A 12,323-nucleotide genomic window follows, 5' to 3' on the forward strand; every position below is an offset into this window, starting at 1 on the left:
TTTAGATATGTCACCTATTTTAGTTCAACAAGTGTGTGTGGGCTGTGAGACTCCAGTCTGAACTGCCCAAAGAGGAAAGAGAGTGTCCCTCAGGACCCAGACTCAAGACCCAGCTTTCCAAAATTAGGCCCTGCCCTAATTTCCAGAAGCAGTATTGTTTTGATTATGTGCAGTGTCCTTCAAGCAGCCTTCTAGTTCTTTAGGACATGTTCCAGTTATTCTGGACTCAAGTTGTTGTCATGGGCATGTAACTATGGGCAGTTCTCAGAACTGATGCCACTTTTTATTGCTTTATGCTGCTCAAAATGTTTTTTGTTTGTTTGTTTGTTTGTTTGTTTTTAATTTAATTGCCCAGGGCCTCTGATGGTGATTGTTGAATACTGCAAGTACGGGAATTTATCAGATTATCTGAAGAGCAAAAGGAATCTTTTCTGCTCTAACAAGGTGAGGAGGCAGATGGTCCTGGTAGGGTTCATCTTACCTGATGTAAGTGTTGGTAATGTAGATGTCAGCTCTGAACTGGTCTCCTCACACTCTCTTCTACCAAAGGAGAGAAATTACTTTTGGATGAAATATGAAGTTCACCTGACCTATATTAATATTTGGTGTGGGATGTGTTGTGCCAAGAAAGGATTCACCTCTCCCTCCCTGACTGTGCAAGGAGCCTGCTGTGACTAATTTGGCTGGAGCCATCTACAGCCAGGGAAAGTGGATCCTATCCAAAGTGTCCCCATGTGCTCTTGCCCTGCTTTTGATGAACCCATTCCTGGTGAGCTTGAGGTCAGCAAAGACAAAGGAAGTGGTTTTGCCCACTTATTTCAGTACTACTGGGAGCACAAACAAGATAATAACAATTAAATCTCATGTCCCAAGAGAGCCCAATATTCAGAGATTTACAAGTAATCTTATTATTGTGTGAGGAGAAGAGCTATCAAGAGGAAAAGAGACTAGAGTCTTGTCCTCACACCCCACAGCCCTCTGAATCAAACTCATGATGTGTTTCTTATTATAAACCTAAATCCAAATGCCCCAGAAAATTCCAATTTTTCCAGAAAAAATCCTCCAAATGATCCAGGGCTCTGACATGAGACTTAGGAGCCTGGATACAGAACACCAGGTCTCAAAATCTCTGCTCAGCTGTGCCAAAAGCTCAGGGATTTTTTTTTGGGAGGGCTCTGTGGGAGAGCCCCCCCAAGAGGACATCCCCCTCTGAACGGCCTTTGCTGAGTCTCTGTTCCCAAGGCTGTCCATGTTGTACTCCACATGAGACACAGCAATGGCTCTTCCTACATAGTGGGATGCTCAGCAGAGAGCATGGCTGGGCAGGGTCCATGCTGAGTGGAGTCATTCCCAAACCCTGCTCCCACATCCAGTGCTCCAGCACCCTTGGGAAGGTTGCCTGGGCAGGAAGGAGGTGGAAGTTTGGCTCTGCATCAGCATGCACAGGGAATAGAGATGGTTGCAGGACAAGAAAAAAAGTAAGAGGGGGCAAGATTATGGCCAGGCAGCCAGGCTGCTCTACAGGTAGCAGTGAGAGAGCTTTTTCCAAACAGTGTTGCATGTGTTCCATTAAACCATCACAAGATGGTCCATAAGAAGAAATCATTGGATTGAGGCACTGAAGAGAGGCAAACACTTCCAACAGCAGCTGTTTCAAACACAAGTGTCCTTGCTCCTCATGGAAAGGGCTTACAAGCCATGTGTGCAGGGACATAGAGACAGATGCCTTAAGCAGGTTGGGACCAAAGGTCTGAGAGGCCTGGAATACCTCCATTGTGAGCACAACCTTCCCAACCCACTTCTTCATGCTCCTTCTCTGTCTGCTGGAGAGAAATGCGCCCTTCCAGATGTCTCATTTCAGGCTGAGGCACAGCCAGCAGCCAGGTCTATCCATACACCCTGCAAATTCTCACTGCAGCAGAGATAGCCCACTGCCCTGGTTACCCCAAAATCATGTGCTGGTGCTCCCAAGCCACCAAATTTCTGCCCTCTGGGGATGATGACTTGGTGCAGCACAGCCCTGCCACCAGCACCTGCATGCCACAGTGGCACTGGACACCCCTGCCCATGAGAGATGTGACCACACATGACAGGGACCACCAGCCTGGCAGAAAGGCATCGTCAGTCCAGCTCAGTCCCTCCCCACCCCCTCCACTGCTCTGATGTAGCACCTCTTCTCTTTTTGTCTGAAGGACTCCTCTCTGCAGGGAGAGCCAGTGAAAAAGGATGTTGAGTCAGTGGAAAGCAAAAAACAAAGGCTGGCCAGTGTCACCAGCAGGGAGAGCTTTGCGAGCTCTGGGTTCCAGGAAGATAAAAGTCTGAGTGATGTGGAGGAGGACGAGGAGGGTAGGTATTAATTCCTTCCTGTTCCTACACGGACTGTGATATTTTTACAACATACTGTGAATCCCTGAAATTTTTTTCCTCATTTATCACCCTAATAAACATCCGTGGGAGATGCTCAGAGGGTCATGTCCAGAGGGGAGAAGATTTAAAAAAAGATTATTTCCAGGGTTACTAAATCTGACAGGAAAATGTGTGATTGTTTGTTCTGACTGCTCCTTATCTTCGGGGAAAACACAGCAGTGTCCAAAGCATGGGGAGTAAAGCAAGCACTATTTTTGTTTCCAGTGACAGTGGGCTGACCTTCAAATACCCCTCCATAAAGACTGAATTTATGGGAATAATGGGGTCTGTAAGAAAAGGGGAAAACAATTGCCTGTGAGCTATCTTTGTTACAAACCCTGCTTTCCATCTCTGCAGATGCTGATGACCTGTACAAGTTACCCCTCACTATGGAGGATCTGATCTCTTACAGCTTTCAGGTGGCCAGAGGCATGGAGTTCCTCTCCTCCAGAAAGGTGAGTTTTGTACTGAGGGTTTTTCACTGCCGAAGGACAGGACTCAGAGGTGAAATCATGTCTACATTGTAGTGACACCTTCCTTGGGAGAGGTCCCAAAGGAAGAGCCGTTTTCCTCTTGGCATTATAAATATAACTGTGTTTATCCAAGTATCCATAGTCCATAAACACAGGATCATGACTGAAGGCAGTGGGTCAAGCTCATTCATTTGGGCAAGATCTTTTGGGTGTGGTAAGGTTTTCTTTAATTTCAACATATATTAGGAAGCTCCAAATGATTCAGCTCTTGCCCTGCAAATGTCAAAGGGCTTACAAATTTGTCACTTTCTGGACTTATTAATTTTTAAAAAAATAATTACAGCTGTTTACAGTAACTTCATGTAAACTACAGACAACGTCTCTAAAAAAATTACATATAATAAAAATAACAATAATAATTATAAAATTTTAAAAGGATATGGGAGACAGGAAATTTGTGGGCAGGAATAAGGAAATGCAGTTTGATTGTGAAACTGTTTTATTATAGTGCATTCATCGTGACCTGGCAGCCAGAAACATCCTTTTATCTGAGAACAACGTTGTGAAGATCTGCGATTTTGGCCTCGCAAGAGATATTTATAAGAATCCTGATTATGTGAGAAAAGGAGATGTAAGTCAAGATGCTGTTTATTTACTCAAATGTTTATAACATGTCATTTCAAACTGTCCACCAAAACGTTCTGTAGACATTCACATTTCCCAAATTTAAGAACTCAAATCTGTCATGGTTTTTATGTGACAATAAGCTGTCCAGATGTGTTGTGGGTCTGGGAAGCATTTCAATCCTCAGCCATAAGGCTTAGACATGCTAACTGCTTCACAGCTTTGCCCTGTTAATACTTCGTTTTTTAGACATTTCTTGGCTGGCTCACCATAACCCCCTTACTCTGTAGACTTCCTTCAAGGAAAACAGCCCCTCCAAAAGAAGGTGTGTACCCCCCAGTGCTCGTGGCACCCTTGTGGAGCAGCTGAGCAGGACTTGCTCCTCCAGCACCTATTTGTTGTTTTTTTCCCCGCTGCAGAGAGCAGCAGTGACTGCCCTGCCAGCCCTGCCCTGAAGGGCTGGGCCAGCAAACTGTGCTTGCACCCAGCCATGCCATGGGAATTTGGTGTAGACGTTGCAATCATGCAGAAAGTCTCCTTCTGGAGGTCTCACCCACCTGCCAGCTATTCCCACATTTGTAAATAGCTTCCAGGCTCTACAGCACTGCAAATTATCTGGGAAATGTTCACATAGCTTTGGTACTGCAGGAGACCCTAACAACCTGTGCTGAGGGGGTTTCAAGGGTTGCTGATGTGCTCCTGCAATTCTGGCTCTGTAAATTTCCCCCAGAATATCTCCAATATCATTACAGAATGATTGGTGCTTGCATGTAGGGCTTTCTGCCCTGTCTCTAGGATGCTGGCAAGAGACCTCTGCTCCTACACACTCCCACATCCCTGAAAAGAAAAGGCCTGGTCACAGGTTTCCAATGTTCCAATGTGTTTTGTGCCACGTGTTTTTTTTTAAAAAGCCTTTTACTCCAACAATTTATTAAGCGTATGAATGAGGGTGGGTTTATCTTGACTGCCTGTAAGGAAATCCCACAGGTTCCTGCCTGAATGGTAATTATTTACATAACAATATATAGTTGATTCATCTATGATTAAAATCTTTCAGGCTTTGAAAATAATAGTCAGATTTGTCCCTTTTACTCCAGGCTCGACTTCCTCTCAAGTGGATGGCTCCTGAATCCATATTTGATAAAATCTACAATACAAAAAGCGACGTGTGGTCCTTTGGGGTCTTGCTGTGGGAGATATTTTCCTTGGGTATGTTAACTCTGCACCCCAGGAGCTTGACAGGAGTAGGTACTGCAGCTTGGGAAAAACATCCATTACCTTCAATGATCTTTTGGCAGGTGTTTTAGAAAGACCTAAATCAGAAGCAGAGGGATTATCATGCCCCTGTGAACTAGAAATTTTGGTGCTTTTAAGAGTGTTGAAGTTCATTTGCCAAGCTGAAAGCCTCAAAGGATAGCACAGCTGTCTGAGAACTTTACCAGCTGCTTCTGCCATGGGCAATACCTAAGCTTCCCACTTTTCCCTGTAGAAAGCCTTGGCAGAGGACACAGGGTAGCATAGCCAGAGCAGTCACAGTGCTTTGTCTGACTGATGGCACTAGCCAGGAAAATCAGGCAATTTTTAAAGCATTTTAATTGAATGTGCGACCCTGTGGGATAACACAGAGCTGTGATTCTGGGTCACCAGCTTCCCAGGACCAAGGCACCATCTCCTGTGCCACAGGCAGCATTCAAGACACCAAGTGCCATAAGCTGAGTGCTCTCTCAAAAGCTTCTTATTCCTCTTATGGGAGCAAGGAAGCCAAACCCACAGTTTGCATGTCTCAGATCCTGTCACCCCCCTTTCCAGCCTGAGTCCAGGAGGGAACCAGCACCCCCCTTACCCAGGCTACTGGACACAGCAGGCAAAAAGCATCTGCACTGATGCCACAGGATGAACTAGAGCATGCAATCTGAAATTAAAACCTGGTGAAGCCTTTTTTTCCCCTTTCTTTCATGTGGAAAAGGCAGGATACAAAATGTACACTGAGTGGGAACAACAATGACTGTCAGAATAGAAGAATCTTAATTGAGTTCAACACAGAGGCTGACAAAAGAGACAAACAGCAGAGGAAACAATACCATACAATTCTCAGGACAATCAATCATTTATTAGTTTAAATACATGTTGTTGGTCAGCCTGCCAACTCTTGTGATTTTATGGTCAGCCTCATAATACCTGCTATTTTTTTCTTAAAGCCCCAGCTCCTTGAACCTAGTGACTCTCTGACTCTATGAAAGGTCCTTTTTTTCCCCCTTTCGTTTTCCCTTTTCCAGACTTTTTTTTGTCTACAGAAAAAAAAAAAAAAAAAGGACCAACAATACAATCAGGCTGCATCTGAAAAATACAGAAAATAGAAAAACAATGCAAATGTACTGTGACCTCATTTAAAACAATTATTTCAATTTTTTCAAGGTGATTTTGGGCATTTGAGGTTTGTTAATATTGTGCTCACTAGAATTTGGAGTAGTCCAAATTGGCTTTTCAAGGGATAGTGTTAGAATGAAATTCATGTGCATTTTTTCTATTCAGGCCAGGAAAGCACCACCAGTAGCTGTGGCCTTGATCTTACACCCCCCTCCAAGGACTGGGGCTTGGAGCACAAAAAGCAGCAATTCCCTGCCTGTGGCAGCCAGCAGGGCCAGACCCTGCAGGGGGCACCCCCTGACCCCCAGCTCTGCAACCTGATGATGCACACCCCAAGCAATTGAGGGAGATGCATAGGGTCACAGCAAGGTCACAGGTACCCAAGGCATGTATCTATTCTCTCAATGTCACTTCCAGGTGCCTCTCCTTACCCCGGAGTCCAAATAGACGAGGATTTCTGCAGCAGGCTGAAGGAAGGCACAAGAATGCGAGCCCCAGAGCAAGCGACTGCGGAGATGTAAGATGCCTTTGCTTGCCTTGTGTACCACTGCCCACTCTCCTGGGCTGCCCTGCAGAGGATGTTCCAGCCTCTAAAAGTACCCTGTGCCAGCCTAAGGAAATACAATCCAATCCTCCATCGGTATCTTCTTGTGCACGCCCCATCCTGGCCCCTGACTCTCCCAGAGGGTAGGGGGCAACAAGGACCTGAGCCCAGTGCATCACCAGAGCTGTGCTCTGAGGGAAGCTGAGCAAGGAGGAGGAGGAGGAGGAGGAGGAAGGTCATTCATTCCTTGCTAGGTTTAATATTTACTGACATGCAGAGTGATAAGTGCTGGAGAAATGTGACATTATTAACATCATCTTGACTTAGGAAGTGACAGTGGAGGCTTCCTCGCAATCACTCGGGTAATGAGGGCCCACCCTTTCCTGTACACCCTGTCTGATGGCAGAGGAAGGTGATGGGGACCCACAGCCACCCCGCCCGGGTTGTCTGAGTCCTTACTGCCACGTCAGCCATCACTCCCTGCTCCCCTGCCTTCAGGTGGTCTCAAGCTGCTACTGTATGGCCAGCACCTTTTTTTGGAGACCAAGGTGGGTCAGGACAGAGCACCTTGCCTGGGGAGGCACATTCAGCACACTGAACATTCACCCTGTGACAGAAATCATTGAGGACCATGAACATGTCCAGGGTATTTTATCTCTGGAGGCAAAATCAAGTACGTGCGGGTGTCTTGGTGGCCTCCCGAGTGCTATGTCATGACTCTAAATAGCAACAGTTACAAAAAAATAGTTCTAGCAGAAGAAAAGGATGCAAGCCAGCCATGCCTATCTGGAAGTATTGCCCATTGACTAATTTTATTATCCTAGTGACAGTAGATAAGAGCTTTTTTTTTGTCTCTTCCACATATTTTATTGCAGGAAGGAAAGCTCGGCTCAACCAATACAAGGAAGTGACACATCCATATAAGTCATCTTAGGATGCCTTTAGGATACTTTAACCTAAACATTGCCAGTTAATAGATGTTTAATACAAAGGTCTAATGCTTAATTAGGAATGAAAAAAAGGAAGTATGACTGGTTGCCTTAATTATCCTTTTGATGTGCAGGAAGGTTTTCTTTTTTTGTGGAAAGTTTATTGCTTTACTTTTAGGAAGAGGGCTCAATGGTGTTAGAGAGAATCTTTGTAAAACCAAGCAGGTTGAGGAGTTACCTACCTATGTCTGTCTATCAATGACAAAATGTCAAAGACTGTGCTGCCTTGGATCAAACAGAGCTGTAGGTTACACTGTGGTACCAGTGTGCTCACTTTGCTGTTGTCCTCACAGTTACCAAATCATGCTGGACTGCTGGCAGAGCAATCCCAACGACAGGCCACGGTTCTCCGAGCTGGTGAAAAAGCTGGGCGACCTGCTGCAAGCAAATGTCCAGCAGGTATTCATGTCACAACTGCATGCTGTCACCAAGGCAGGGGCAACTGGCCACATGGACCCAGGAATAAGGCTTTTATTTCTTGTTTACATTTAGGAAGGTAAAGACTACATACCACTCAGCACAATATTTACAACAGAAAGTGGGTCTCCCCCTGCATCTGATCCTTTGTGCAATGAAAATTTTCCTGTTACAAGCTCAAGTTGTGGAAGCACCGAAAATGTCAGGTGAGATCAGCAAGATTAAGACTGTGTCTGTTTGTTGGGGGTGGTAGATCGCTGCATAGCCCTGGGTGGGAGAAAACACTCAGAGACAGCCCACGAGTAGCCTGAGTGTCCCCCCAGTTGCTGAGTCACCCACAGCTGTGGCTTTTTGGAGTGCCCCTGCCCAGAGGAGCCTGCAGGTCACAGGGCACAAGCATTGTGAGAGTCACAGCTGTGTGTACCCCGGGACTGGGGAGTGAGATTTGGATGGGGTCTGGTTAAAAAGTCCCTTTTGTACAACCTACCACAAAGATAGCTGGGAACTGCCTAAAGAAACAGAGAAATACCCAACACTTCCTGCTTGTGCACTTCACACTCTCACCAAAAATTGTCCTCTTTCTCTTGTTGGACAGATACGTAAACACTTTCAAAATAAACACCCCCCAGCGTATAAAGACATTTGAAGAGCTTCCCATGAAGGAAACACTTGTATTTAATGTAAGTGACTCCTGGGCCAAATGATATGCCATGTATTTCTTTTTATTTATGTGACAGGTTTATACAGGGATAATCAGGATGGGGGGGTTACTGCTTTGTCAGCTCTAACTGATACAAGGTCCAGGATTAGCTTGCAACAAGAGGTTATCCCACTGACCTACAAACTAGGGTCAGAGATCCTTGCTGGCCATGTCATGGGCTGCAAACTCTCCTTTCCTGACAAGAAGTGGCAGTTCCTGTAGGTCTGCAAGGTATAGCTACCAGAGTCCCCCCTGAGTCTCACCAGTGTGAGAGAGACACTTAAAATCCCTTGAATCTTGATTTTCATCTGAACAGTAGTGCACAAAGGAGGACTGTGGGTCCCTTTTCCATCCGAGGGTTCTTGGTAGGAACAAGACCTGTTAACAGATGGACAAACTGGAGCCACGTCTAACAGTGGGACACACACCCAATCCTGGCAGGGACAGGCATCGCTAAGAGGCTGGGCAAGCTTTTAGTGACTCAGTAGAAGGCATTAAGCAGCAGGAGGTGGGAAAGGCACAGTGGTCCTCACAGGGTTGAACTGATGGCTGGCCAGAGCCTCAGACTGCATGTAGACACTTCGCTTCTAGCACCCTGGATCTGCATTAACATTACCTGCCTGCTGCACCCCAACGCACGGGTGGTTTGGAAAGCCACCATTAAATACCTGTGCGCTGCTGTGCACAGAGCTGCTGCCTCCTAGAGTTGTCTCAGTATCAATTACCAGAAGGATGCTGGAAATCAGACCAAAGAGGAACTGAGTCCTTTGTAAATACAGTTAACACCTAACAGGACTGCATCTTTCTTTTTTCTTCAAGGATTGTCAAGCAGACAGTGGGATGGTGCTGGCTCCAGAAGAACTGAAACGTTTCACATGGACAGGCAGCAAGCAGAAACGGACACTCTTTGGGTCTGTATTTTACATTCCCTTCTCAGATTTTAGATGGCAAAGGAGAATTCAAGGTCCTGTGTTAAATCATGCCTTATGAAAGTAGCTGAGGTGGCCCCAGTCCCTGCAAACACTCTTGCTGAGGTGTGTCCTGCTTCGTTTAATCAGCAGTCAATCATCTTCCACACCTATATCTTTGAGGAAGCAAATAACCCTCAACCCTTTTGATGCACATCAGCAATATGATTTATTAGCACTTATTGATCCACCTAATGCTCAATTTAATGCCAGAGTGTCAGAGAGCACTGAACTGAGGTAGGAGGCAGGTAACCGTAGGAAACAAGCCCTTAATAATAGGGGAGGAGGAACGTGTGGCTGTGAAGGATTTGCAGTTGTTTCTGCAAGTCCCAAGGGCACCCCAGCTGGGACAAGGCCCCCTGTGCTTGTTTTTGCCCTTCTTTTCCATGACTCAGCTAAGCACGGCCCATTTAACACCCATGGGCTCAGGATGCTAAAGTGGCAAATTTACAATAGATGGATGTGAGGGCCTCACTTCTCTTCCTGCCTTTACGCACTTGAATATATTGGCCATCTTCCTCCACCTAATTCCTGACAGCTGCCCAAGCAGGGAACTAGGGCTGCTCTAAGAAATGAGTTGCACTGACATGAACTCTCTGTAAATGGGAAGTGTTTATTTTCTCAGTGCCGGCGCTGTATCAGTTCCCAGCCGCTGCAAAGCTGGCAGTGTCCTGCTTTCAGCTCACTGCTCTCAGCCAGCCCGGAGACTGCCCAGACCCAGCCCATCGTTCATCTCATGCTGGCAGGAGGTCAAGGCCAGCCTGCCATCCTGCCAGCACCAAACTTGTCAGTGCCTTACAGTTGGGCAGGCTGGGAGGTGTAGCATTGTCTCAAAGAACAATCAGAGCTGGCTGAAACGTGCAGTCAAGGCAGAGACCTTGCTTCACGAAAAATTCCAGCGACTTAGAGGGCGTTGGTTGAACGCACAGAAATACGTGTAGGAGAGCGCGCGCGCTCGCAGGGCTGGAAAGCACGGCTGGGTAAACGTGCTGCTGGCAGCAGCCTGCAGTGGCAAAGCTGCTCATGCGTGGCAAAGATAGGGCAATGCAAGACACTCCAAACAAATGCTGGGAAACCCTTTCTCCTGCCTCGACCTTGCAGAAAATACACTCCTGAGCAGTTTTATGGTACTTTATGCCACTCTGTTGTGGCATCCTGTCTTTGGAGGAGCCAGGAACTAGAGAGCTTGGAGTATATGTGGATATTACAGGGTTCCAAAGGATATAGTGATCCCTAGAAGTGGTTTAACTCATTTTTTTTTCTCTGTGTATTTCTGAAGGCTGCTGTCAGCCACAGAGACAACTAGGCAACCTCCCCAGACAAAATTTATGAAATACCTTTTTCTTTGCATGGCACAGAATGCATGGAGGGTGTCTCAAGCATTCCTCCAGAAATGCTTTAAGGGGCATTATCAAATGCAGAAGGAAAAAGAATGCTTGGATAAGAAAAATAATTGATCTGAACAGTGGCTGCTAGAAGGTAGATCCTTGGGAAAACAGAGTGGTTGACTGAGATCATACAAGGTCATCTGGCCTGCAAGCTAAACAAGTGGTACTGTAGCGCTGTGCCAAAACGCACTCATGGATGTGAATGCCAGCAGTGACCCTTCAGTCTGCACACATTCCTAAAAGTGGTAGCATCTTAGCTAAGCATCCTTTACTTAAAATTAATTGGAACAGTAAATAACCCTAAAATTTGTACTGAGCAAGGTGGAGCCTGGAGGGGTTTGAGACATGGAAACTGATTTAAGCAGATATACAGTCCTGCTTCTTCCCTCGCATTGCAGGCATTCTGCTCTGTGCTCCTGTGCTCACTCTTGTGCTGACATTTCAGTTTGGCTTTTCTTGCAGGGAGCTTATTCAGGTTGCCAGATTGTCAGAACAGTTTCTGAGTGAGCAGCAGCAGCTCACAGTCAGGGCTGCTGGTGCCAGCACCAGGCTGAGGAAGGGTTTCACCTCCCTTTGACAGCAGCTTACCTACAGTTAGATCCCTTTGCTGTAACAAAACACTGGAAGATTCAGACTGGGAAGAGCTGAAAAACTGCATAGTGTGGAAGGAGCCAAACCCAGAGCACCCTGCCTGTCTCCAGAAGCTCTCCAAGGGTTTGTTTCAGGGGAAACTGATCATTTGACTGCAGGAGAGAGCCAGCATGTGCAGCAGTGCTTCCTCAGTGTGACCAAACCGCGAGCCAGGCCCAGGGTAGAGCAGAGCATGGAGCCAACCTGAGAGTGCAGGGGTACCCCACTGACCCTGGAGAGGCACCTCCTCTTGGGCTTCCACTTCTCCTGCCTAGGGAAAGGCACTAATGCCAAAGCTCACCCTTGGTTTCACTATAGGAAAGAGCATCAGCCCAAACCCTGGTGAGCTCCTTAGGCCCAGGTGGTGGCCAGGAGCATGAAACACAAATAGTTGCAACGTGTCTTGGACTTGCTAATGCCACTGAGATGAAAAATTATATTCTGAATAGCAGGAAGAGAAGTAGGTTTTTCCTAATATAAAGCCTCAGGTAAAAGACCCCAGCAGAAAGGTCTCGGGGCAGTTTTCTGAGCTGTGCTCCTTCACAGGTAGAAAGGATCCCAAGTGCAACTCTTTTCTAGCTTTTCAGTAGTGGTGAAAAAGCCCTACCCAAGTAAGCCAAAATCCTTGGGCTGAGGCAAACACTTGAGTCAGTGTAAATTATAAAGCCAGAAAAAACAGTAAGAATTTCACCTCCTGTGAGCTGGAACAAGCATCTCGAAAGCTGCAGCCAGCCTCTAACCTCACTTTGGTCCTGAAGAAGGCAAGAAACCAGCAGCCATTTCCTCCAATGAACAATCCCAATTAAAGACCAACTAA

General features: G+C 46.4%; 1 protein-coding gene across 1 annotated transcript in view; it reads left to right on the plus strand.

The window, feature by feature from the left end:
* The window catches only part of FLT1 (fms related receptor tyrosine kinase 1), a 116,950-nt gene that overhangs the window by 93,313 nt on the left and 11,314 nt on the right, over positions 1-12,323 (plus strand). The window contains exons 20-29 of the mRNA XM_021541982.4: positions 356-444; positions 2,193-2,346; positions 2,764-2,861; positions 3,388-3,510; positions 4,601-4,712; positions 6,288-6,387; positions 7,697-7,802; positions 7,896-8,026; positions 8,416-8,500; positions 9,340-9,431. Of these exons, the coding sequence (XP_021397657.3) occupies positions 356-444; positions 2,193-2,346; positions 2,764-2,861; positions 3,388-3,510; positions 4,601-4,712; positions 6,288-6,387; positions 7,697-7,802; positions 7,896-8,026; positions 8,416-8,500; positions 9,340-9,431 (1,090 nt within the window). The remainder of the gene's footprint in view (positions 1-355; positions 445-2,192; positions 2,347-2,763; positions 2,862-3,387; positions 3,511-4,600; positions 4,713-6,287; positions 6,388-7,696; positions 7,803-7,895; positions 8,027-8,415; positions 8,501-9,339; positions 9,432-12,323) is intronic.

Source organism: Lonchura striata, chromosome 1 (genome assembly GCF_050655825.1).
Source record: "Lonchura striata isolate lonStrDom1 chromosome 1, ASM5065582v1, whole genome shotgun sequence".
Taxonomy (NCBI): Eukaryota; Metazoa; Chordata; class Aves; order Passeriformes; family Estrildidae; genus Lonchura; species Lonchura striata.